The following is a 27,851-nucleotide window of genomic DNA, read 5'->3' as shown; positions in this document are numbered from 1 at the left end:
ATCTGAAAAATGAGCTCAAGAAGGAAATGGCAAACCACTCCGGTATTCTTGCCAAGAAAACCCTGAATGGGGTCACAAAGAGTCGGACACAATTGAAAAACAACTGAACGACAACAAAAATAATAACACTTGCATCACCTACATCCTAGGGCTGTTGTGAGAAAAGGGCTATGTAAACTATGAAGGCTATTTAAATGTTAGCTATTATTATTATTATTATTAATTGTATATCCCTTTTAAGAGTGTCTCACTCACATCAATGTTATTTAAACATTAGCAAAATGTCTTATGTTCACTCTCCCTATTTAATTCAAAACTATCTGGGTTTTATTCAAACAGGAAAAAGTGTAAAGATCCTCAAACCCCAAAACAACCTAATATGTAAGCAAATTGCTATGCCAACCGCAAACTTCATCCTGTTATGTATATATACACATATATACCTATAATAAATTGGTTTCAAAAACTTTCTTTATAGCAAATAGTCTCAAAAACCAATGACACCAAAGCTGTCAATAACTCAGATACAAATGGCTAGTGCCACCTTGTCACCATCTCTGCTTCAAGAACCAATGCCCTTCTCGACTAATACTAAAAATCATCTCTAAAAGGTAAGAATGGCTTGGCCTTCAACAATGCCCTTATCTCTCATTTTGTGCATCTCCCTCAGGAGTACAAAGAGGCTCAAAGATCATACTAGATGTGAAGGATGCTCATAAGAACTTGGGGTTCAGAAGCTTTAAAGGAATTTGGGGATCAGAATCACTACTTCAGGTATAATATGGAATAAATATGGTTCTGTGGGTTACCTTACAAATCTCCCTAATATCTACAAACATTATTTCTTTATATATAATCTCTATAGTCTCTTCTAGCTTTAAAATGTTAGCATGTTGAATTTTTGAGGGAAATATATTCCATATTCCAAACAACTGGCTAAATATGAACATATTAAATATAACCTATCTTAAGGTAGGAGATGCCTATAATTTTAAAAGCATATGAAGAAAGAAATTTCAACCTACCATAGTACTCTTTCCTACGAAAATGCACTTAGTTTTGGATATTGAGATAAATCCCAAATATCTGTGCTAAGAAAAGAGCCCAGATGATCACAAATAATTTATATTTATCCTTGATTTTTTTTATTTGATAATGTCTTTCTGCAGCATATTTAGCTCTCTAATAATGATTCAGGCTAAATTTAAAATGAGTTTTGCATTTTCTGAGTACACATATGCTAGCTTCATGAAAAGGCCACCCAAAAGCATGCTAGGTGACAAGGGAAAACTAGTGCAATATTAAAAATGTGAAAAAAAAACCCATATAATTTGCACACAACCAAAAATTAACCAATATAAATAATTTTATCTTAAGTTGCTTTGTTCTTTTTAGGCCTAAACTTTTTATAAACTTACTTTTTTCTTTTTTTTTTAAATACTTTTGGTCATCATGTACTATGATACATCACAAAACATGCATTAAAAGACCAAATATTCCCTTCAGCAAATAAATACTATACATCCAACTAGATAAAAATAGCATTTCAGATAAGAAAAATAATTACCTCCTTTTTACTTAGCTGCAATGACGTTAGTAATCCATTCCGCTTATAATGAGAATTGCAAAAGTGAAGTACAAATAAGATTGTTACTTTCACATCATTTTAATTTTTACAACATTTACTAAAATATGTTTATCAAAAGGAAAAGAGAAAGTTTCTTACAAAAAGAGAAAAGTTTCCTTACAAAATATTCAAGTCTGAAAGTTACCAAGATCTGGTAGGTAAACTGTTATCTTATGTTGTACATTAAGATAACTTTGCCTTGGTACATTTGTTTTAGTACACTATTACAATGCATTTGAGAAAAGCAAAGATAATTTTGTATTAAAATTAGAATCATGATCTAAAAAAGAAAAAGAAAATGTTTTCTTAGGAAAATGAAGAACTACTAACAACTGACTTTTTAGTCTTGTTTTATACAACATGAACCCAGGCTGGGTACTTATTATTTTATTATAAAAATATCATCATATTCTTATAAACCTGAGTTTACTAAGGTACATCTTATACTTTCTTAAGATTCCGTGTTTTTATGATTTTTTTTCCTCCCCTATTTTCCTCACTAAATATTATTTAAAGCATTTACGGTTATACTTTTCATAGAAAAAGGTCCATTTAAGTAAAAAGTTAAACATAATGATACCACAAATCCTCACCGATTTCTCAGGGTCAATTTCTCCAGTAGCTGCAACACTGAGTTCTAGTTCTTTTTCTCTAAATGAAACATATTAGAAAAATAAAGTTTAAGTAAGTGTTACAATAACCATGATAATGAATGCAAATTGAAACATCACTAAGCAACAGCATTCCTAATTATAAGCAAGTTTTATATGTAGCTTACCTCTCCAATACACCCTCGACCCAGCTATCAAAATTAACTTCCTCCAATGCATACTTTTGATCACTCTCCCACTCAAAAATCTCGGTGATTCCTTATTTTATTTATTATAGAATAAAATGCAAATTCCTTAGCCTAGCACTGACAACCTTTCACAATATAGCTCCCATCTACTTTTTCAGCTTTATTTCACAGCACTCCTCCCTTCCCTCCTTTTTTTCGGGTACTTTCTGTTTCAGCTGTTTTCCCAAATTTAAAATGCCACCTCCATTCATACAGGTGACCCCACATTCTTGTAACACCCCCTCATCTTCCAGAATTTTCTCTTTCTCCAAAGTTTTTTTCCAATCTTCCCTCTTCCCCAAAAGTATTCTTTCATCAGTCAAATTTTTCAAGAGGACTTTGCCTAGATCTCTCCTTCATGCTTATCACTATGATTTTCATCATTTCCTTTCTTATATACATGTAATATCTCCCCAGGAGAATAGAAAAAAAAAATATCCTCTATATTCATGAAGGAAAAAACCTATTTCATTTTTTGAAAACTTCCATTCTCCCTTTGCAAAGAAGAATGAACAATACAGAATTTAATTCTTTATAATCCAGCATGTATCAAGTGCCTACTCTATTCAAGACACAGCCCTACAAAGACTATGCCCTGGACCCTCAAGAAACTAGTAGGGACCAATCAATCACTCAATAAACATTTCCTACCTGTCTAATGTGTAGCAGACATACTACCATGCCCTAGGGATATTAATTAATCCATAAACATTTATTAAGTGTCTACTATGAACCAGGCATTGTGCTAGGTGCTAGAAATGCAAACACAAAGAATGAAACAACTCCCACTCTCAAGAAGCATATATTCTAATATGGAAGACCAGTATATATCTGTAAGTATATACAGGATAACTATAAAAGGAGAAGTCTCTGCCCTCAAGGAATTTGTATTTTAAAAGAGATACGATATGTATTGGGAGCTGGGTGAGGTAAGACTGAGTCTAGCCAGGAGAATTAGAAAAGGTCTCATAAAGGAGGAGGCACAGTATCTGATCTGAACTTTAAAGAAACTAGGAATTCCAAGAGGCAGAAGGGAGGAGTTCAAATATTTTGGTATGCGGAAAAACCCAGGCAAAGGCTCAGAAATGGGGAATTCAATGATTTATTTTTATGGGAGGGCAGAGGGGCTAGGCAATGGGGTTAAGTGACTTGCCCAGGGTCATACAGCTAGTTAAGTGTCAAGTGTGTGAGCCTGGATTTGAACTCAGGTCCTCTTGATTCCAGGGCTGGTGCTCTATCCACTGCGCCACCCAGCTGTCCTGATTCAATGTTGTATTTAAGGCATAGCAAGAAAGCAAGTTTGGCTAGAAAGTACATAAAGCAAAGAAACAGATAACAAACATAGAAAGGTAGCCAAGTATGAAGGGCCTTAAAATGCCAAACAAAGGAGTTTATATTTGATCCTAGAAATAAGAAAAAGCCACTGGAATTTACTGAGGGAGTCACATGATCAAGCCTATACTTGGGGAATATCACTTTGACAGCTCTGTGGATGATGGATAGAAGAAAGGAGACTTGAGAAGGCTAGAACTAGAAGGCCACTGAAATAATCCAGACAAGAGGTGATAAAAGCCTGAAATAGGATGGGGACCATGTAAATAGAAAGAAGGAAATGGAGGTGAGAGATTTCACAGAGGCAGAAACAAAAAGATTTGGCAACTGACTGGATACCTGGGGCTAGGAAAGAGTGGACAGTCAAGGATGACTCTGAGTCGATGAACCTGGGGAACAGGTGAGCAGTGGATAGAGCCCTGGGCCTGGGGTCAGAAGGACCTGAGTTCATATTCAGCCTCAGACACTTACTAGCTATGTAACCCTAGACAAGTCTTTCAACTACGCTGTCTGCCTCAGTTTACACAACTATAAGATGGGGATAATAAAAGCACCCAACTCCTAGGGTTGTTGTGAAGATCAAAAGAGCTTATAATTGTTCAGTGATGAGTATAGTTCGGCACATAGTAGGCACTTAATAAATGTTTGTTTCCTTCCTTTCTGTAAGGATAGGGATGCCATAGAGAGCAGGGAAGGAGGAATAGATGATGAGGCTGGTTTTCGTGTTGAGTTTGAAACATTTACACAATATCCAGTTAAAAATGTCTGATAGGAAGTACTGCAAACAGAGGGTGAACTACATATGTCAGGAGTGCTTGATTTTTTGTGTGTATCATGGACCTTTTTGGTTGTCTGGGGAATTCTACGGTCTCCTTCACAGAGTGTCTTTAAATGTTTCAAATAAAATATGAAGAATTTCAAAGGAAATAAAAAAAAATTTGATAGGCAGTTAATGATACAGAAGTGGAGAAAAAGAAAGAGATTAGGATTAGATATACAAGTATTTCATACAGAGAGTAATTGAACCCATGGGAATTGATGAGGTCTCCAAAAAATAAAAAGAGGGGACAGAAGAGGACCCAAGACAGAGTCATAGATCTATCCACAATGAAGGGGCTGAATATGCATGATGATTCAACAAAGAAGGCTAAAGAGTGGTCAGACAGGTAGGAGAACCAAGAAAGAATAGGGTCATAAAAAACCAGATAGGATGGAGTAGCCAGGAAGAAAGGAGAGAAATGCAGTACATAAATATCTATAATAAAAGTTAGACTAGGAACAATGCTTGGGGAAAGGCCAAAGAGGCATGAAAATTCAAAGCATCTCCAGAGTTAGAAGGGATCTAAGAGACCATCTAGTCCTACCTGAATCAGAAGAAGAATGTCTTCTATTCCATGTCTGCCAAGTGTCTCTGTAGGAATACCTTGAGTGAAAGGGAAAAACTACCTCTCAAAGCAGACTGTTCATTTTGGGGTAGCTCTAACTCTAAGGAAATTTTTCCTTCAACCAAGCTTAAATCTACTTCTGTATAACCGCTACCTAAGGCTCCAAATTCTACCCACTGAGACCAGGTAGAACGAGTATTATACCTCTCTCAATGACAGACCTTCAAATAATTGAAGACAGCTCTCTTGTTCCAATTAATAACTTTATGGCTGGATTCACAGTCACCTCACCATCATGGTAACCCTCCTCTGGATACACTGCAAACGGTCAGTTTCTTTTCTCAAATGTCACTCTCAGAAGTGAACACAATATTCCACATGTGATATGACCGAGGCTACACTCTCCCAAGTTTGAGGATAAAGGGAAGCTTCCTCGAAAAGGATGCCCCAGAAGTACACCTTGAAAGAAGATGAGAATGTCAGCAGCTACAGCTACAGAGGAAGGCCACTACTGGAAAGTGGGATATACAATTCCAGAGTCAGAGGAGAACCGATTTGAATTAAAGAATGGTAAATTAAGGAATGGCTTCAGATTAAGGAACAGCTTGGACGGAACACAGAATATGTGCAATGAGAAATTTGGCTGTAAAACTAGTAGGTGAGAGGTAGACTGGGCATGGCCTTGAAAACCAGACTAAAGAGTGTGCATTTTATTCAATATGCTTCTATGGAAACCTACTAAAGAATTCTATGCATAGGTACCATATATTGAAATTAAAGTGACTTCATAATAAAGTATTTCTAATTATAATACCTTCCATACATTTTTTTAAAAGTCTCTACATAACCTGATTCAAAGATATCTTTGATCTTCTAAGAATCATTCTAACAATCATTCAAGAGAAGGTATAATTATTCGCTAATAATCACCCCTGGACAACAGAAATAGGCATCTTGTAATGTAGGAAGTACAAACACTGAATGAATAAAATTAGCTCTCAAATTCCTTAAAGCAAAGATCACCACCCATCCTGACCCTCCCCTCAAAATATACACACACACATATGTGTGTGTGTGTGTGTGTGTGTGTGTATAAAAACTTAAATTCTATTTGCTTTTCTTACTCAGACAGCTTGATAACACTAATGATCATCTGTAATATAAATATTCTCTAGTAAAGTTTAATAAGAAAAATACTCTTTGGGGAATACAAAAATTTTTCTACTTGTTTATTTACTATAAGTTTTCTCCATTTGTTATTGTATTTGCAATATATTAAACATTAGATTATGTTAGAGTAATCCATTTGATTGTGAGCTCTTTGAGGGCAGAGACTGTTTTTTGCCTCTTTTTGTATTCCCAGAGCTTAGCACGGTGCCTGACACATAATAGGTACTTAAACTTTTATTAGCATTGCTTATTATTGATAGGCAGCATGGAGCAGAGTAGAAAGAGTCAAATTTGTAGTTAGAGGACTTTTATTCAAATCCTGCCACTGTTATTATTCCCAACCTGGGACAATCCAGTTAAGATCTTAGTCTACTCATTCATAAAATAAAGAGACTGGACAAGATGACTATTGAAATCCTGTCCAGCTCTAATCTATGATCTATCTATAGCTATGGATATAGATATAGGCATAGATAACATACATACCCAGATACTCAGAGAGGGCAAGAGAATGAAACAATGAGAGTGGATAATATTTCTTTTTTCATGTCTAAGAAGATAAAACCCATTTTGCTTATCCCTAGAAAAGAAACTATGGATAGGTGGATATTATTTTTTAAAACCTATATGAAAATAACAATGTGAAGACAATAATCTAAAGCTTTAAAAGACCTATGTAAAATAGATACATATCCACATTTTTACCTCTGTTACTTTATTCACTAAGAATGAGAAAATTCTTTTTAAGTAATCTCCCTACTATTACTTGACTGGTTTTCATATTGGAAAATGGTAAACAGGTAATTTTATAATGCTAAGTCACATCTGGGAAGAAAGCCATGGTAATGGGTAATAACATTAATTAAACAAGCTCAAATTGCTGCCAAGCTATAAGAACAATTTTACATTTACAGAATCAGAAAGAAGTAACCATTGGGTAGTAGACTTTAGAAAGTAAGCCTCAAAAGGAAGAAGACCTGGATTCATTTCCTGCTTCTGACATGGAACAGTTGTGAAAGTCAAAGGTTAACTCTTAGTATTCTAGTCAATTCTCTAAAACTACAAGTAATAGAAATGCCAGTAAATGAAAATCTGTATTGGAAGAGGGAGTTTCTTCACCAGGGAGTGAAATAAGTCCAATTCCAGCCCCAAGAAATCACAGAATAAGAGAATGTTAAAGCTAGAACAGATCTTAAGAGATCAATTCATCTATCATTATCATTTTCCAAATGAGTTAAGTGACACCCAGAGGCTAATAAGCATCTCGTATAAAAGGTAACAGAGGGGCAGCTAGGTGGCACAGCGAACAGAGCTCTGGCCTTGGAGTCAGAAGGACCTGAGCTCAAATCCAGCCTCAGACACTTAACACTTAACTAGCTGTGTGACCCTGGACAAGTCACTTGACTCCGATTGCCCCACCAAAAAAAAGCAAAAAAGAAAAAAATTAAAAGGTAACATGACACATTAAGACAGAACATTGGACTTCATGTTAGAGGAACTATGCTCAACTATTGGCAACCTGCATAACTGTAGGCAAGTTTTTTAACCTCTCCGGCCTTCTATTCTTGACTTAAAAAATTATAGTGTCTAACTAGATGGTCCCTAGGGTCCCTTCCAACTTGAAATCTATAATCCTATAATCTACAAAGCAAATCAGTATCAGAGCCAATATCAGAAGCCAGGTTCCCTGATTTCCAGTTATATGTTGGTTTTTTCCTCAACAAACCACAGAATAAGTTATTTCTTGTTAATATTTTGATTCAGAAAAATGGAAGATTTTCAATTACCTTCTTTTATTCTTCTGCTGCTGAGCTATTTGTTCCAACAGTTCTTGTCTGTATTTTTCTTTCCTTCTCCGGACAGTATCTCGATCTTGACTTGCTAGAGGTTAAACAAATGTAATGATAAAACTTAAAGAACTAATATAACTGGAAACTTAAATAATTCTCTATTCCTCTCAATACAATAGCTGTTCCAAATTTCTCTTCTCTCCTCTATCCACCTTCCCCTTAGCCTCTCAAGTAAAGATCTGGCTTTATACTTCCCCAAGAAAATGGAAACCATTCACTATGAGCTCCCTCTTCTTGTCTCATCTCATAAACTCATAACATCATCTTCCATTAATTCTTCCTTTAGTCCAATCCTTAATAAAGATTATCTTCTATCTATAAAGTTAATTTGTCTACATCTCCTCTTGGATCCAACCCCCTCCTGCCCATTCTGGCTCACTGTCCCCACTAAAATACTTTCTACATCACTGATCTTCAGTCTCTCCCTACCCTCCCAAGATTAACTTATTCTTGTTTTGTATGTATTTTTGAATATATTCACATATGTGCATATCTTTTCTACCTACATAAATTAACTGAGGAAGAGAATATTTAATTTGTGTCTACAAAAGTTCCCTATTTGGGGGCAGCTAGGTGGTGTAGTAGATAGAGCACCAGCCCTGAAGTCAGGAGGACCTGAGTTCAAATCTGGCCTCAGACCAAACCCTTGACATGAACTAGCTGTGTGACCTCGAGCAAGTCACTTAACCCCAATTGCCTTACCAAAAGACAAACAAACAAACAAACAAACAAAAAAGTTCCCTATTTCCCACTAATTCACATATAAGATTTCATCCTAACTCCCACTATACCTACCCAAACAAACAAACAAAAAAGTTCCCTATTTCCCACTAATTCACATATAAGATTTCATCCTAACTCCCACTATACCTACCCAATGTTATCTCTCACTACTAATCAACTTCACAGAATAACTGTTACTCTCCTCTCTGATCAACCTAATCTCTGTGCCACACTTCTGTTTCAAAAGTATTTCCTCCACTTAGAATGTCAGAGAATGTTAACTCCCCCATTGATCCAAATCCTACCAATTCATGTAGGCCCAACCATAGCCTCACTTTTTCCTTAAAACTTTCCCTGGATATCTGTACTAAAGCGCTATATCTCTCCTCTGAAATCTCTGTAACGAGCACTGTCTGTAATTTTTGGTGTACACTTCCATTTAGAAAACATATATTGTACAGTGTCTATTTTTCCCCAATAAAACTGAAAGTTCTTTTAGAAAACAGATTGTTTTATATTTATATTATAACCCTTATAACATATACCATAAGTTTTTGATGACAATAATAATCATAATAATAGTTAATATTTATATTATTTATGTACTAAGCCCTTTATAAATATAAAAGCATTTAATTCCATTCATATTAACAACTATAATTGTTATTAACAACTATAGTAGGAAAGGCTAAAGCAGTTACAAGAAAATCTGATTTATCCAGAATTCAAACAACCAGAAAGCTTAGAGTGCCAAACTATATTTTACACTCAGCTTTAATAACAATTAAGCAAAGTGATATCAGGGATTTAATTTTTAAATTAACTTTGAAAAAATGTGAGCCCAGTCTATACATGCTCTATATTTACAGTAACTATAAAATTACAATTTGTCTTCACAATAAGCAAGGCCTAGCATTTTATCACCAGGGGCAGATAACTGACTCGGTGGATGGAACACCGGGCCTGGAGTCGGGAAGACCTGAATTCAAAAATTACCTCAGATACTTTTACTAGCTGTGTGACCCTGGGCAAGTCACTTAACCTTGTTTGCCTCAATTTCCTCATCAATAAAATGAGCTGGAGAAGGAAAAGGCAAACCACTTAGCATCTTTGCCAAGAAAACCCTTACAGGGTCACAAAAAGTAGGACACTACTAAATGACTGAACAACAAAAATACAGCCACATACATTCCAACACATGTGCTTTTGCTTGTATTATTTTGTCTCCTTCAAATGCCCTCTTTTCTTCTTTCCACATTATATAACTCATACACTTTCTTCTAAGTTCAGATAAAGTCCCACGAGCCTTTTTCAACTGTAATTGCCCTATGATCTCTTCATATCCATCCCACATCTCCCTCCTGAGTTCTATTCCTACACATTTATATTCAACACTGAACTAGCTACCTAGAAATCAAATGGGCGGACTCTAGAAAAAGGTTGTCATTCACTCTCTGCACAGAGAAAAGGACCAAGAACCTTATCTGTTCTACTCAGATAACCACACATCTGCACAAATATTTACAGGGTTCTCCCCTAAACTCCTATCTGGGTCAGCAGTCATATAGAGAGTCCAAAGGGAAAGCTGTAACTCCTTAGACCAAAGACCTCACTCTTCTCCTTTTATGAAACAAGCCTCAGGGTGGTTCCCCTTTGGCATTGGTCAAACTAGTTATCAATCCATCAAAAAAATTTTTTTTAATTCCTTAGCATACTTTCTTTTCTACTTATAAAATTTTGTTATTTTAACTTATATCCCTAAACTATTGGAAAGAACTCTCCCTATTTCCAAAAGTGTGATGATGTTCGGGTCTGCCCAAGTGCACTATTTTCCTTGTAGCACCCTATTTTTATAGATAAAAGATTTCTCTATCTCAAGCAAAGACAACAAAGATGAGCCCTCAAATCTCACTCTCATCATCCCATTCTTTCAAATACTGCCCTAGAATCCTGGGAACTAGAAAACTGAAATCCTTTCAAAATATATCAGAGATAGGACCTTTATATATATATATATATATATATAAAAGAAAAGCTTTTAAGAGCTAAAAGCTGAAAATTGTTTATTCCTAAAACCTGGCGATTCTAACCCCTCAGGATGCTGCTACTGGCAGGGGGTGGTGGGGAAGGGGAAGTTAACACAGATGCTGGCACCCTTGTCTCCTCCCACAACTAGTTCTTCTGAGAGAGAGCCTCTGCACTGACTAGAGATTTGACAGAAAGCTACTTCTGGCCTTGCAACCCTACCTGAGACCTCAATTTGGGGGGAGCTACTGGTCTTTCCCTGCCCCCTTTTTCCCCACCCTGACCAATCTGAGACCCTGAACATCTAAAGTCTCAGGCCGTGAAAATTTCATTTCACCTCCTCCTTACACCTGGGTGGCAACCACTATTGGCTACAAATATACCCATCAATAAATTTCATTAGGACAGCTAAGTTGTATGCATGTGCCCTGTTTGTTAATGCCCTATTTATTACATAATCATTGCTTAGCAAAACTGCCCCTAAAAGTAATAAGAAAATCTGATCAAACATTCTTTTCGATTATTTTCTATGAGCCCAAAAGTAATCCTGACTCATCTGAAAAAAAAAAAATAGGGCACTAAAACACAAAAAGAGCATGGTGACTAAATCTTAAAAACACATAAAATTACTGCATTTAAAAAAACCAAGTAAGATAAATAACAATTTCATATCTACCCTAGCTAGCTCACAAGTTTGTAAAATTCTCATAAAGCTAAGATTTCACTACTCTAATAAAAAGTGATTCCCTTACAAATAAGAAAAGCTTAATTAAAATCTCACATAGACCAAGCCATACTAAGATATCATAAAAATGGATATTTCAAATGCAGAATACAAAATATTTCTGCAAAGGCCTCATTAGTAAGGAAATGTATACATACCAAAAATCATTCCTGTAAAAGGATTCTCAATTTTAACAGCGGCAGACTTTGATCGTTCATCAGCAAGATGGCTATTGGGCACACTGGTGACAGTAGAAAATGAAAATTAATCAGAATCCAAATAACGTACAAGCAAAAATGCTGTAATACAATATGAATAAGTCACTTATTCACAGATTTTTAAAAGTCAGTAGAATATAGTATATCTTGGCAAATTTACAATAAAATCATGAGCATTCTTTTTCTGTTTCTGTGCAGGATACAAGGAAAGTAACATACTCTTGTACAAGCAATAGCAAGGTTTGCCTGTACAGGGCTCTTAACTCACAGAGAGCTCTACTCCATACTGAAAATTCCACCCCTGAAAAAGGAAATACTCAAAGGAACTTCCTGTGAAAGTTAAGATTTTAACAAGTAAAGTTCTCATAAACCAAAAGAAAAATTGGTGTTTTTTCCCCCCACATGTAGAAAAGAGAATAATTCCAAAAGATTTCCTGGGACACAGGAACCACAAATAGCTGTGATCTGATTCCTTCAAAAGAGGAATTAATTGTAACTAAAAGAGGACATTTTCTTCTCTCTGATGTTATTTAAAATCTTGTGATTCTATTTTGCTCAAAGGAAAATATTCATCTCAAAATATAATAACTAAATTCAGTATAATCTGTAGGTTCTCAAAATTAGGGCCTTATACATGACATATGGATAGGACAACCATACACCCCACAATTTTATAGAAGTCCCAATTACAAGAGGCAAAAAAAAAAAGGATTCTTTTAACAAGGCTTTACAAATAAATCTTTTCTCAGAGCCTATGCGTACTGATTTTTGGTCCAGAAAATATGGTCACCAAACATATATATGAAAGAAAGAAGTCGTACAGCCATCTTCTTCTCCTAGAAGTACTGAAACTCACAACTATAATGAGTACAAAAAAGATAAATCCTAAAAAAATTTTCATTTTAGCAAGGCATATGTACTGAGAACTAACTCACGAAGAGAAAAAAATACTACTTCATACAAGCAGTAAACTTCAAAAAAAAAATTTTTTTAACAAAAACAAAAATATATTTTTCTACAGAACACATCAGATTGCCTGGAAAGAAATCTTTAGCTTCTCTGTAATTCTGAAATACTTTAAATATATTTCTATCAGACTAACTTATATTTCATATGATACAAGATTCTTATTTCTAAAATGTTGTGAAGGATTTATAATACTGATACTATCTTATGTCTTTAATATAAGTTACATACAGCAATTTTTTAAAGAAAAAAAATGATATGACCTAATAAATATTCCTTCTAAAGCAAATCTCACCTCTCTATCCCAACAGCTGTTTTTAACGATTTCCTCCTGACTCCAAGAGGACCTGAGTTCAAATCTGGCCTCAGACACTTGACACTTACTAGCTGTGTGACCCTGGGCAAGTCACTTAACCCTTATTGCCTCAACCCCCCCCTCCAAAAAAGCAAATAAATACATATGTTCTCCAGTTGGTCATTTTCAGGGAGTTGCACTTTCCCCAGTAAAATGAAGATAAAATTAAACTACATATTATACCTGTTATTTCCAGCCGATGAAACACGTATATTTGATTTTTCTGGAAAATCTTCCTCATATTCCATAGGAGGAACTCTCTCTCGTCTGTTTCTGTACATCCTTAAAAATACATGGGCTTATAAAGCATACTCCATCTACAGTGGAACCTATTTACATCTCCCAAGTTTGGTTTTTTTACATTAGATACAGAAAACAGAATGTTATAATGAAGTTTCACTGTAAACACACACTAATATCAATTACAATAGGATGACACAAATAAAATCTACCAGTGAGCAAAAGGGCAAACATTTACTTTAGATATTTATAATATTTATTTAGAATGTTCAATTAACTATAAATTATCTCAATATTACTTCTACAAATTCAAAATGCAGATTACACTCCTTCAATATTATTCATAACACAAAATCTTTACCAATTAGTTATTTATTTAAGGAGCTAAGTACTCCCTGAGAGATCAGAATTTAGTGAAGTCAGGCATTATTTCAACACAGAGATAAACAATAAAAGTACCACATTAGTCTTACAAATATTTTAAATCAAATGGAATATAGGTTGGCATCAAATCATCAGAACATTTGCTTAATACCCTTAATTACAAGAAATATTATATCATAAGATGATGAAAACTGTATTAGAAACAGGATAAGTCATGGAAAGAAACAAGATTAACTTTTCTTCATTGAAATTCTTTTTTTTAAATTATGATTCATAGATAACATTTTACTTATTCAGCTTTTTTTTTTCCATTTGGCAAACACTGATTTCTTTAGATGAATTTCTTCTAGAGAGAAATCAACATGATATTTTATTTTACATCCACATTTATTGGCATCTGTAGTAAAAGTCTAGTTCTGCTAGTAATATTATGTTAATTGTAAATTTTAAATTAGAATTATCATATATTATTTTTCCCATGGGCCCCACCACAGAAATAGGAATTTAAATCATCTTATTTTTCACTCTTTACAAAGCCACCGTACATAGTCTTAAATTCATAAACTCTAAAAAGTAGCATCTATGAAGGAGACTGAAATCCAGGATTTTGGCTTTTTTTAATAGTTTGGCCAGATACACAATCTCTCCTACTCCTTATCTCTTCATCTGAATCAACAAAAGCCTTCATGAGCCACTTTCAAAATATTAATTTCATTTTCATTTCAATTTGTCAGATTTTATTTCAAACCTAAAGTCTATGCATGAAAATGTTCTTGACTCCTACAGCTTTGCACTGTTTCCCAGTTCTTTCTCTCCAAAAGCATTAAACAAACAGCAACTCAAATTAAGCCTTAATTCAAAAATGCCTCCTGATGTGACGTAATTAAATTCACTGTTGGCATTAGGATTAAATATATTTTAAAAGTACATTAGAAAAAGGTCCTTGAAAAATAATCAGTTATATAAAAACACAAGAATTTCAAGTGCAAAAAGAAGTCTGGGTCACAGAACAAAAAGAGAATGTAAAGAGGTTATTGAAATCTATCATGACTGAAACTTCTGTTGATTACTTAGTAGCCACAAGCAAACTCAAGTTTTAGGTGAGTTTTAACTAGAATTTTAACTGTAGATTACCTTTATATAGAATGAGATCTATGCTTTAGAGAAGGGAAGAATTTATGACCAAATAAGAGATAGACAGCATTATGAAGTACAAAATGGTATAATTTTGATTAATTCAATTAAAAAATTTTTGCACAAACAAAACCAATACATTCAAGATTAAAAGGAAAGCAGAAAGCTGGAAAACAATTTTTACAGCAAATATTTCTGATAAAGGCCTCATTTCTCAAATATATAGATAACTGAGTCAAATTTATTAGAATACAAGTCATTCCCCAATTGATAAATGGTCAAAGGATATGAACAGTTTTCAGATGAAAAAAATTAAAGCAATCTAAAGTCATATGAAAAAATGCTCTAAATAATTATTGGTTAGAGAAATGCAAATTAAAACAATTCTGAGGTACCACCTCACACCTATCAGATTGGCTAACATGACAAAACAGGAAAATGATACATGTTATAGAAGATGTGGGAAAATTGGGACACTAATGCATTGCTGGTGGAATTGTGAACTGATTCAACAATTCTGGAAAGCAATTTGGAACTATGCCCAAAGTGCAATCAAACTGTGCATACCCTTTGATCTAGCATAGGTCTGTATCCCAAAAAGGTCATAAGAAAGGGAAAAAGGACCTACATATACAAAAATATTTATAGCAGCTCTTTTTGTGGTAGCAAAGAATTGGAAATTGAGGGAATGCTCATCAACTGGAGAATGGCTGAACAAGTTGAGGTATATGAATGTAATGGAATACTATGGTGTTATAAGAAATGATGAGGAAGTGGATTTCAGAAAAACCTAGAAAGACTTACATGAACTGATGCCAAGTGAAGTGAGTAAAACCAGGAGAACATTGTACACAGTGACAACACTGTGCGATAATCAACTATGATAGACTTAGCTGTTCTCCACATTACAATGATCCAAGATAATTCCAAAAGACTCATGATGGAAAATGCTATCTACATCCAAGGAAAGATCTATGGAATCCGAATGCAGAGCACAGCATACTATTTTTCACTTTTTAAATTTTTTTTCTTTGCAGTTTTTTCCTTTTGTTTTATTTCTTCTTTCACAACGTGACTAATGTGAAAATATGTTTAACGTGATTGCACATGTATAACCTATATCTCAGATTACTTGCTGTCTTGGGGAAGGAGGAAGGGAGAAAAATTTGGAACTCAAAATCTCATAAAAAATTAATGTTGAAAACTATTTTTACATGTAATTGGAAAAAATAAAATTCTATTCAAAAATAAATCAGAATGAGATCTATGTCCCTATGTATAGGGACAAAAGCACTGTGCTAGGTATTGGAAAAGCTATGAAGACAAATAAGACAAAGATCTTTCTATACAGAATTTCCCAATCGAGTTCATAGCTCAGCAGAGAGCTGAAGTGAGAGAGAGTAGTCAGGGGGAATCCCTCTTTATCTAGTAGGAGTATGGCCAAAATTTAAGCAGATTACAAGAAAAATAACCTTATTGATCTTCAAATATTGAAAATGATGAAAAAAATTAAGTTTGGGACACATAAAAAAACAGGACAAGGGAAAATTTATTTTCTTTTTAAAATGAAATGCTGAGGCCTTCTAAATGATATCTGGCTAGTTGTCAAGGCAACTAAAGAATATTTCAGCACTGGTAAATTTTTCTTTTTAATTATAATACGCAGAGTAGGTTTTTCTTACAGACATGGATCCTTTCCAAAAAAATTCAAATACAATTAAAAAGTTTATAATACAAAAAAAAAAAAATCACCCACAAGATAGGGTAAATTTGAAAGTCAAAATACAATAGCATTATTTCCATGAAATGAAAGAATATAATATTCTTTAACATTTTAGTGAAAAAAAAAAGGCAAAGGCTGTCTTTTTGTTTTCTACAAATGTTTTGTTGTTTTTATGGCTTTGTCCTTCTTCAGCTACCTAAACAATTTCCTATCACATTTTCAATAAGTTCATCTTTTAATAATTCTCAAGCACCTCTGACCTGTAGGATTGCTTACAATTTACAGGTGTATTTTCAAAGCCCATTATTTAAAGCTAATGGAAGCTCTCTAGAGAAAGTGGTTGGAGTCTACAGTAAGGAAAGGAAGGAAACAGGTAATGGCTTTATTATTCCTATCTCTTCTCCTATGAGCATGAAGGGCTGACCATGATAGGTCAAGAAGAAACAAAAGAGAAATCCAAGAGTCACTCAACTCATTATGCACCTGAGGAACTGATATACCACAGTGTTTCTTTTTCCATCAGCAGCAAAGTGAGAGGTAGGCAGTAGCGTGCTGATAAATGTTTAACAACTGGGTCTCCCAAAAAAAAAAATGTTCACATGACATACTTTTAAGCTTAATGAGCATTATTAACATTTTCTTCATTTTTTTTGAATCTAGACAATCAACAAAACAATAAAATCAAGCCCTGATTTATAGTATTTGCTAATTTCCAAAGTATAAATGCTCACACTGAAAACTAACAATCAGGGAGATCGTAGGAATAGGCTCCAGCACAGTCCTAGACGGGAGGGGATCTGGAGACTACCACTTTCAGTCCTGAAAATATAATACTAATAATCCAAGTGTCCCCAGTACCATACGACTCAGAGGTATGTATTTTATATCCACACCCAAGCAGTTTAGTTAGAACTATAGATTGGCTTTCAGAAATACAAAAATAGTAAAATCACTCAACACTCCCCCACCTCCTACCTTTCCTATTGCTGTAGAGGACACCACCATCTTCTCAGTCCCTCAGGCTCCAAATCTAGGACTCATATTGGACTCTTCACTATCTCTCAACCCCCCATATCCAAGCTGTTGTGAAAGCCTGATGATTTCAACGCTGCAGTATCTCTCCATTACACCCCATTTTGTCCTCATACACTGCAGGTCCTCATCACCTCACATCTGGATTATGGCAATAGCCTGATGGTGTGTCTGCCTGCTTCAAGTCTGTCTCTACTAAAGTCCATTCTCCATTCAGCCCCTAAAATGATTTTCCTAAAGTGTAGATACAACCATGTCACATACATCCCTATTCAATAAACTCCAGTGGCTTCTTATTACCTCCAGGATCAAAAACAAAATGCTGTCTGGCATCCACAGGCCATCATACCTAGCCACCTACCTTTCCAGTCTTCTTGCACCTTATTCCTCAACACAAACCCTTTGATCCAATGACACTGACCTCCTGGCTATTCCTCGAACAAGGCACTCCATCTCTCAGCTCCAGGAATTTACAAGAAGTCTTTCCCATCCCTTGGGGGCACTGAGGTGGCACAGAGGATGGAGCACTGAGCTTGGAATCAGGAAGATTCATCTTCATGAATTCAAATCCAGCCTCAGAAACTTACTAGCTACTAGCTGTCTGATCCTGGGCAAGTCACTTAACCCTGTTTGCCTGTTTCTCCTATGTAAAATGAGAAAGAAAAGAAAATGCCAAACTACTCCAGTATCTTTGCCAAGAAACCCCAAAATGGGGTCATGAAAAGTCAAACACTACAGAAACAACTTTCCCAACCCTTTTTAATCCCAGGGCCTTTCCTCAGTTAATTATTTTCTATTTATCCAGTATATATATAGTTTGCTTTGTACTCATTCATTTGCAAGTAATCTCCCCCATTCAACTGTTAATGGTAAACTCCCAGAAGGCAGGGACTGACTTTTGTCTCTTTTTGTATCCCTAGAGTTTAGCGGAGCGCCTAGCACACAATAGGAGCTTGCTTAATAAATCTTTAAATGTTTAGTTCAGCTTGTATCTGGCTTCGTCTGCAACAGTAGTTGGGAGAAAGGTCCAATTGCCAGAATAAGTTGATTATCTTCCAGTTCTTTACAATGCAAAAAAGGGAAAGGAAAAAGAGGAAGAAGGAAGGGAGAAAGCAGAAAAGGGAAACAGAAAAATGGAAGGGGAATGAAGAAAGAGGGAAAGGGGAAGGGGTGCCTTCTGGAAAAAGCACCTTTTCTATTATATGGGCACTCTTTCCTCAGCAAGAAACACACTGGACAATAAAAAAATAAAAGTTTTTAAAAGCGGTAAAAATTCCACATGCCCAAGGCAACCACACTTATGTAAATAGCAACAGGACAAATCTATATTAGGAAAAGAAGAGAGGAATTCAACCCAGTGTGGCGGTGAGTTAAATTGGTTTTTCAGCCATCTATTTTAAATGTGAATGAACAACTTGCTATGGTAATGAATAACTTTCCCCTTTTTCTTAAACACTAATGCCAAACAAGCCATTTCAGAAAGAAATTATTAACCTAGTATAGACCTTGACTTCAGTGACACAGTATTCTTAAATAAATAAATAAATGAATGAATGAATGAATGAATGAATGAATATCATAATGCTAGACCTATTTTTATGCCATTGTGAGGGGAAGAAATGTTTCTTTCTCAACAACTTTGCTGTTATAAGTGGATCACACCATAAAGTATTCCCATAATGGATGTTAAAGAAAAGCTTGCAGCTCATATTTTGTATCATACTACACCTTTCTAACTATTTTACCATTTATTTCTTCCATTCAACTTGAACACACCATGTTAATAAATGGTGTCTCTATTTAACTATACAAATTTTAAAAATGTAATAGAAGTGTAAAATAAATCAGAGAACTTCAGATTCTGAAATCTATTCAGATTGAATTCAATCCAACGGATAGAAATCCATTTTGAAATGGATCTTAAGATTATAGCTTGAGATTTAGAAGGGTCCTCACAGGTCATCTAGTCCAACCATCTCCATTTTCAAGTGAGGAAACTGAGGCCCAGAGAGCTTAAGTGATTTGCCAAGGTCACACAAACAATGAGCTTCAGAGGTTGGATTTGAACTTATGGTCTCTGAATCTGGACTGAGTGTTCTTTCTCCTTTATAATCTCTAGTACTTATATTCTGAGTAAGGGAGTCTTCAAAATTTTTCACGTGTCTGCTCAATGCTTTCTGCAACTAACAGATACCATCTGAAAATAGTTGTGCATTTCAGAAATGTATACATTTGTAGTAAATATTAGGATATTTGTCCTTTCTCCTTCTCTCTCTTTTTATCAGAGTAACTGAGGAAAATAAAGTGTATCTGCACCAAAGCATACGCATAACGATGGGCCTGGTAATTGTCAGAGACAAAACAAGTCAATCTAAGAAGAAAAGTCTATGGGTAAGAATGGAAGAACTAGGAAGAGACTGAGGACAAAATAAAAAGGACTGAGGAAGCGTTTTTGCACTTAACTGTAATGGGAAAATGTCATCAAAAGACTGGAAGACTAGAGATTAAAAGACTACTCTGACTTTCGACTGAGGAACTAGTGTAGTGTTTTAACTGTTCCACAGCTCCATGAGAAGCAAGAGGAAGGAAAAAATGACATTCCTACACAGAGAAACACCCACCACACATGTTCCTCCAAGGCAAGACTAGTAGGGAAGAACTTCTATCACATTTAGAGCTGGAAGACTTGGAACCTACAAGATTATCTACCCTGGAGGTTCCTAACCTTCTTAATGTCATGGACCCCTTGACAGTCAAAATAACGTTTTAAAAAGCATAAAATAAAAGGAAAAAGTTCTCTGACCACAGGGTTAAGAATGCGGAAAATGAGTCTTCAAAGAATGTAAAGTCACTTGTTAAAAGTCACAAACACAATAAATGGCAGAGATAGGATTTGAACCCAAGTTTTCTGATTTCAAATATAGTGATCCTTCTACCATGCTTTAGCTTACATACATTTGTGAGACTACTGGTTGTTCATTCTCAGATTTCTATTTTCTTCTTTCTTTCTCTCTTTCTTTTTTTGGCTAGGCAATGGGGTTAAGTGACTTGCCCAGGGTCACACAGCTAGTAAGTGAGGTCCTCCTGACTCCAGGGCTGGTACTCTAACCACTTCACCACCGAGCTGCCCCTGTCTTCTTTTTTTTAACAAAACTTTCTTTATATATTTTTCAGTATATACAGTAAAGGAGCATTATGCATATCTTTTCCCTAATTTCCTAAATTACACTTATAAGCTAATACCACCTCCCAGGTACAAGAGGAAAACATAAAAACCCTTTAGAGGCCTTCAATTCTCTTCTTGTTGTCCTTCTACTGGTGGACCCTTCTTCTCTCCCCTGTTCAGCATCTCTCCATTATCAATCTAATCCATCACCAAAATCTCTATGTACATCGGGTGGGCAGGATACCCTTTCTTTTCTAATGCTCAAGTGAGAAAGGAAGGGGCAAGAGACAAATATTCTATATCACATTATGCTATGTGCTATAATATATTTAGGGTGGAAAGAGAAAGGGAATTAAGATCTGTAATTTCACTAGTATGGGGAATTCCAGGTATAGAAACTGTACTTTCTTCCATGTCATTTTTGTGTCCACAAGGAACATTAACAAAGAAGCAAAACCAGATTCCGGTGACCAGGATGTTAATCACACTAAAAGCAATGTCAAAAAAAATCAGTTGAAAAAACTAAGAAGTTAGCCTAGCAAAAAGAATACCTAGGAGGGCACATGACAAGAGTCTTCAAACTGAAAGGTTTTGGGAAAGAAAATCAGATGTCTCCCGACTCTCAGCCCAGCCCTGGTTCACTATGCTATAGTGAGGGGCCTTCTATTGAAAAGGCCCTCAATGGATTTTACAGATGAAATTCATGAAGTTTACCAGTTAGACTAGGTATGCCTTGAGGTCTCTTCCAACTGGGCAGCTCCATAATCCCATGATTCTACTAGATGGAATTGCCCAAGGTCACATAGTCACATAGCCAGTTAGTCTGGACTGCGCTACTGACAAGGAGTGTGACCAACTCTGGGCAAGTCATCCAACATCTATTTATAGGTCTCAGTTTCCTCCTGAGTGGGTCGAATTAGATGAGCTCTAAGGTTCGTTCCAAAATTGGTTTATAGCATATAAGAGTAACTAAGGTTATTTTTGCTTGGTTTTTTTTTTAATGCTAAAATTTTTAGGAAATTTTTGCTGATCAACAATGACTAAAACTCAGTCTAGTGGTTGAGTATGTTATGACAGCTTACATCGATTATTTTAAAGCTAAAGAATAAATTTCAGAGTAAAATTTATTTAAATTTTAAAAAATAAAACATTTCATTTACAGAAAAGCCCAAAAGACTATAATCATTATCCAAAAAGTAAAAATATTCCATAAGCATAAATAGACTAAAAGATACAGCACAGGCTTTAACTAGCTGGTTATTTATTCCTAACTAGACCATATGTGCCTCATAAGTTTTGGCAAGTCATTTCACAACCTTCTTTTAATTTTCCCTATATGGAGAATGCTGGAAATCATATTTATAGTACAGCCTACTATATTATAACTTATGAAAAACAAAGGTTCTAAGTCATTTGAGAAAGAAAATATGAAAATAAAAATTACTGTTAAAAACTCTTGTATTCTGTCTCTCCATCTGGCTTGCAGAAGGGGGGAAAATGAACCAATAAGGAAAACAATAGTTCCCAATCATTTCAAGCATCAAGACTACTTTCTAACCTCAAAAATATTTGCAGGCCTCTATATGATAGTTGTAGTGTTAGAATTTGCTGAGTTGAGAAAATACATAACAAAAAGCTACTATAAATTCAACAATGCTTTTAAATAAATTTGTATTTTAGTAGTTTCAAGAGCATCTAAACACATTTGAAAAATAGCAACATACATGCGTGTGTGCAAGAAATATTGTTTCTAAAGGCTACAGAGGGTACGTTTATTTATTAGTTACACTAAGTCATACAAGGAGATGTGCCCCCTGCCATCACCTTGTCGACCCTCTAAAATCTGAGGACAGTTTGGTAACCACTGCATTAGAATAAGCTCAAACAAATTCTATTAATTCTTACATAAAAATTTTAAAATTAACTACCAAATTTCAGTAAGCACTTCAAGATGCTCAGCATTCTCCCTCGAGTATACAATGCCCAGGGCCAGCAGCTGCACGAGGTTACTTAAGTTTCCTGAGGTTTGAAAACTGCCAGACTGTATACAACCCCGTGAGTCTTCAAAATACTTTCTCCTTCAACTCTTTCAGCTAATAGCACTGTCAAGTAAACACTAATGCTCACCCTCCGAGTAAAGAGAAATCCTTTTTCCTTCCTATAAACAATTTACAAATCTGAGCAAACCTAAAAACCAGAAGTAAAAATCTAATCTGTTTTATAACTGCCTCTGACCCAAACCTTTAGATAAATTTACAACTGTTTTATCCTCAAGAGTTATCTTTCTCCATCATGGCTAATTCAGAAATATGTTTTGCATGACTTCATATGTATAACAAGTATTGTATCTCTTGCCTTCTCAATGGTTTGGGGATGGGAGGGAGGGAAAGAATTTGGAACCGAAAATAAAAATAAAATTTAAAAACATTCTAAAAACAGAGTTCTTTATCTACAAAATCAGGACACAACACGTGTGTCGTTTCATTTTTATGATGAGAAGTTAGAAGCTGGGACTACGTAAGGATATCTTCAAAACATTTATTTCAAAACATGAATAAAAATGTAACCAATTTTATGTGAATACTACAAACTAGGACTAGTATTAAGACTATCAAAGCACATAGGCAAATTATGTCCATAAAAATGAAAATTTATTTTAGTTTTTTGACATACTCTCAAAATTACCTTGGGAAACAAAATATAATGATGCTTCTAATAAAAAAAACACAAAACTAAAGCAAAAATCATTACATCATATTGCTCAAAATTCCAGTAAAAAAAATTGTTTTCTAATATATACTGAAAAGAAACAGACTTTATAACTTTATAGTTGAATCAAAGAGCTTATCAGTGCAAGCTTCATAGGCCATGTATACCATATCCTGAACAACAAAGGATCATAACCTTAATGAATCACTGATACTGCTAAACTTTTACTGGCTACACTTTAGACATAGCCTCACATTGAACACAAAATACAGTTTTGACTAGCAGTCACACAAAAAAGAAAAACGACATGGACTTCATTAGAGAACCCTCCCAACCTCCCCCACCCCCCAAAAAGCAGCAGTTACATACAAATAGGAAAAGGTTTGCATGCCCTGAGGATAGGTACAGTCCCCCAATTAAGTGTCCTCTCAATAAGTTAGGTGGCCTTCCTCCTCTCTACTGTTATCTTCAAATACAACATAAAACAGAATTTCAAACATTCTCTACAATCTAAAAAATCAGATTTAGATTTGGGTAGCTAATAGTCCATGCTCCCAATTATATTCTATCTTTTTTAGGTTGTCTTACTTGAGCTACAACATAAATCATGAGCTAAAATACTGAATAAGTATTGGATAAGAAATAAATGTGAGATTTATCAAAAGTAGCAGAGAAGAGATAGGCATTTTTAATATAATATTGAAAATAACAAAAGACAGTGTGGTTTAATGAACAGAAAGCCAAAAAGAAGAGGGTTCAAATCCAACCTCTACCCCATCCTAGCTGTGACCTTCCTCAAGTCATTTAATCTCTCAGTGTTCTAGGCCACTCTCAAAAACCATGAGTTGAAGAAAAGGGACTAACCTGGGAGAGGGATGGCAGAGAAAATTTCCTCCCCTGAAAGTCTGCTATCCTAATGAAATGACTAGACCAGTCCTATCCCTTTATTACTAATATTGTGGGACAATGACCGAACAGGATTATCCTGCTGAAAAATTTGGAATAGTTCTATCATTGCCTTTGACAAACAAATAAAAGAGATTCAATATAAGCCAGAAATGCACCTTGAGCTTTTTGGGATTAAATAATCAGACTACAATAAAGAAACAACCTCATAATATGCAGTTTCTAGTGCCAAATCAAAGTGAGAATGAAGCTTTATGTGTTAATAATAAGACCAAGATCATTACATGACAATCAGAGAGCCAGCATATCTACATGAGAAATCATGCAAAGAATTTGAAGCTTTTCAGGTACTTTGATCAGAAGATTCCTAATGCCAGGCTAGTCAAACACAACGTTCAATAAGCAACTTAAAAGCAGGCAGGCAAAGCTATAAATACATATAACAAAAGTTTACAGACATTTAACAGAAAATAAAAGTCTATCATTCAAATAAAGCTGCCTCTCCCTACACCAAAAGTATAATGCTAAAAATAATAACATGGACATTAAAGAAATTAATGAAACATAAAAATAAAAATGGAATTTTAAATACCTGTCCGTTGTAAACACCCTCAACGGTCTTCTATCAAAATCACTTTCATATCTAAACGTTGGGTCCACTTCTTCACTTCTTTCAGGACCACAGCTTGGTCTATAATATTGTTTGTCAAAATTTTTATCTTCTTTAAAGCTATGGTATCTTCTACCAGGAACATCAACTTTGTTGGCAATCTCATGGTGTTTTCTATCGGAAATGTCTGCTTCATTAGATTTTTTATGCGGTTTGGCATCCCTTAACTCAATTTCATCATCCAGCCTTCGATATCTGTCCTCCTCCATTCGTCTCTGAGTTAATAGCTCTTCATAGGTCTCTGGAAGCAATGAAACATCTTTTCGGGGGGCTTCTGGATTTTTGTTTGATGGCTGTATTTGCGAATGTAAATCAGACTTAACTTTACTGATAGTGGTTTTATTTCCTTCACTTTCAGGCTGTCCAATTTAAAAAAAAAGTAATGCTCACTATAAGAGAGTAATAATTTAAATTGCAACAGCTATAACTCTTGGTTCTACTTACATTTAAAACAACTCTGGCATTTTAATATGTAAGAAAAGATATCATATTTAAAAATATTAAATCCTCCCAAAAGAATTTCTACAGAAACCAAAATAAATTATGTGTGTGCATGCACACATATATATGAGAAAAATGGTTAACTAACTGATAGATGAGGAGATTAAATATAAATATAACCATAATTTCAAAAGGTCATACATCTTAACTGCTAAATATTTTTTTATTTCAAACGAGGCTATATTTAGACAGAGACTACTGAAAGTGAGTAAAACCTGCTGATCTCAGTGATTCTTATGAAATATACTTAGTCTTTAAAGAAAATTAAAAAATGAAGTTTAATAATTTAAACAAATATGTAAAAAGAACAATGCAACTATATAATCAAACAGGACAGATTAAGTTCTTATAAAAAAGAATAATATAATAATGCCGAAAGAAGCCTTAGTACTTCCAAAACTAAGGCAACTAATTTCAAAATAATTTGAGGGAAGGAGGGAGAGAATAAGATTAAGCACCTACTATGTGCCAGGCACTATGCTAAGCACTTTACAAATATCTCATTTGATCCTCACAATAATTCTGGGAGGTAGATGCTATTATAATCCCCATTTTACAGCTAGGGAAACTGATGTAGACAGAGGTTAAGTGACTCGCCCTAGGTCAAAAAGCTATTAAGTATTTGAGCTGGATTTGGGCTCAGACCTTCTTGACTCCAGAACCTGAGCTCTAACTATTGTGCCACATAGGTGCCTTGAATTAAAATTTAAATTAATTTGAATTAAAATTACTTTGCAATAAATTCAGCTCTATAAAACCCTAAATTATAGGTCTAATTATTTTTATCCTTATTTTTTCAATGTTCAAACTGTATATTTTTAAGTAAAAGGATCTTCTAAACAATCTTACAAAACCTTGAAAACTATTTAAGAACAGCTAAGAAGTGTGTCTTTAGTATATATGGCCATATTTCGTTGACTTCCAACCCAATAATTACTCTACTTATAAGCTATAAAATCTTTTTTCTTGGAACACAGCACTTGGGGATGTCCTTCCCAATGCCCCAAAACCTCATTAACACACATCAGGGAAAGCAGTCTGGGGTAATTTAAAATAACAAGAACTAGCATTTATATAGTGTTTAAAGTTTGCGAAGTAGTTTACAAATATTAACTGATTTGATCCTCACAACAACTCTAAGAGATAAGTATTATTATTATCCCCATTTTACAGATAAAGAAACTGAGGCAGGCAGAGATTAAGTGACTTGCCCAAGCCACCCAGGAAGTAAATGACTAAGGCTGGATTTGAATTCAGGTCTTCTCGATTCCAGATCTAGCACTCTAATCCCTCCGTGACACCCTGCTACCTATCCCACACAACTGACAATAGAGGCCATAGGGAAAATTGAAGGTAAGTGTGTAACCCAGGGTCTTTGAGCTTCTACAGCCAATGGAGGTACAGACAAGCTTGTGCAGTAACACAGAATATGTAACACTTCTCATATCCCCAAAGTACCTCTGTCTTAACCCTTTCTGCATCATAGATCCCCTTTGGCTGTCTGGGGACTCCTATGGACCCTCTTTAGCATGTTTTTAAATGTATAAAATACACAGGATCACTAAAGAAACCTTATATTGAAATACAGTTATCTATCTACATGTACACACACACACACACCCCCCTCCCTCAAGTTAAAAAACCCAGCTCTATACCAAATTCTATAGTGGATCAGGGTTATTTTCAAAATGTAATGTCCCCTTTCCAGGAGGAAACAGGGGAGGTGATTCAAAAGTGGATGATAGCGTATAAGTGAACTGGCTCATAAAGGGGTTGGGATTATGAAGGGAGAAGAGTGTAGCCAACGCAGCCTGATAAAGTACTAAGGAATAAAGGCACTGGAGACTACAATGAGGACAAAGAATAAGGTTAGGAGTAACAGGAATAGGAAAAGATGGGATGATAAAATATTACAACCAGATAAATGAATTTCAGAGTTCATGAATTCATGAACATGGGAATAGAATATTTGTAGGTCATGGCAAGATCAAGATTACAACCATTCCTGTGTGTAGCTAGAGGAAGTGAAGGAATATATCACTGGACTGGAGCTCATTAAGAATTGGCAAGTTAAGAGTATGTAACAGAACACGAATACATACATTGAAGTCCTTCAGTATGAAAGCAGGAATCTGAGTAAAGAAACAAACAGTGAGGCAGATACTAGTAATTA

The 27,851-nt window shown here is 35.0% G+C and overlaps 1 protein-coding gene across 14 annotated transcripts in view; it reads right to left on the bottom strand.

Moving 5' to 3' along the window:
• The window catches only part of LOC114053777 (centrosome and spindle pole-associated protein 1-like), a 133,484-nt gene that overhangs the window by 63,865 nt on the left and 41,768 nt on the right, over nucleotides 1-27,851 (bottom strand). For 9 of the 14 annotated variants that reach the window (XR_003570422.1, XM_027876904.1, XM_027876903.1 and 6 more), the window contains 6 exons: nucleotides 25,100-25,536; nucleotides 13,397-13,495; nucleotides 11,833-11,915; nucleotides 8,140-8,233; nucleotides 2,221-2,278; nucleotides 1,568-1,609 (listed from right to left, as the gene is read on the bottom strand). Coding sequence is in view for 13 of the 14 variants with exons in the window: in XM_027876904.1 (XP_027732705.1) it covers nucleotides 1,568-1,609; nucleotides 2,221-2,278; nucleotides 8,140-8,233; nucleotides 11,833-11,915; nucleotides 13,397-13,495; nucleotides 25,100-25,536 (813 nt within the window). In the remaining variant the exon portion in view is untranslated. The remainder of the gene's footprint in view (nucleotides 1-1,567; nucleotides 1,610-2,220; nucleotides 2,279-8,139; nucleotides 8,234-11,832; nucleotides 11,916-13,396; nucleotides 13,496-25,099; nucleotides 25,537-27,851) is intronic. The other 5 variants (XM_027876906.1, XM_027876908.1, XM_027876915.1 and 2 more) reach the window with 3 other exon arrangements.

This window comes from Vombatus ursinus, unplaced genomic scaffold (genome assembly GCF_900497805.2).
Source record: "Vombatus ursinus unplaced genomic scaffold, bare-nosed wombat genome assembly UNPS02014812.1, whole genome shotgun sequence".
NCBI classification, from domain to species: Eukaryota; Metazoa; Chordata; class Mammalia; order Diprotodontia; family Vombatidae; genus Vombatus; species Vombatus ursinus.
Note: the sequence above shows the minus strand (reverse complement) of the source record. Positions and strands in the feature narration are given on the sequence as shown.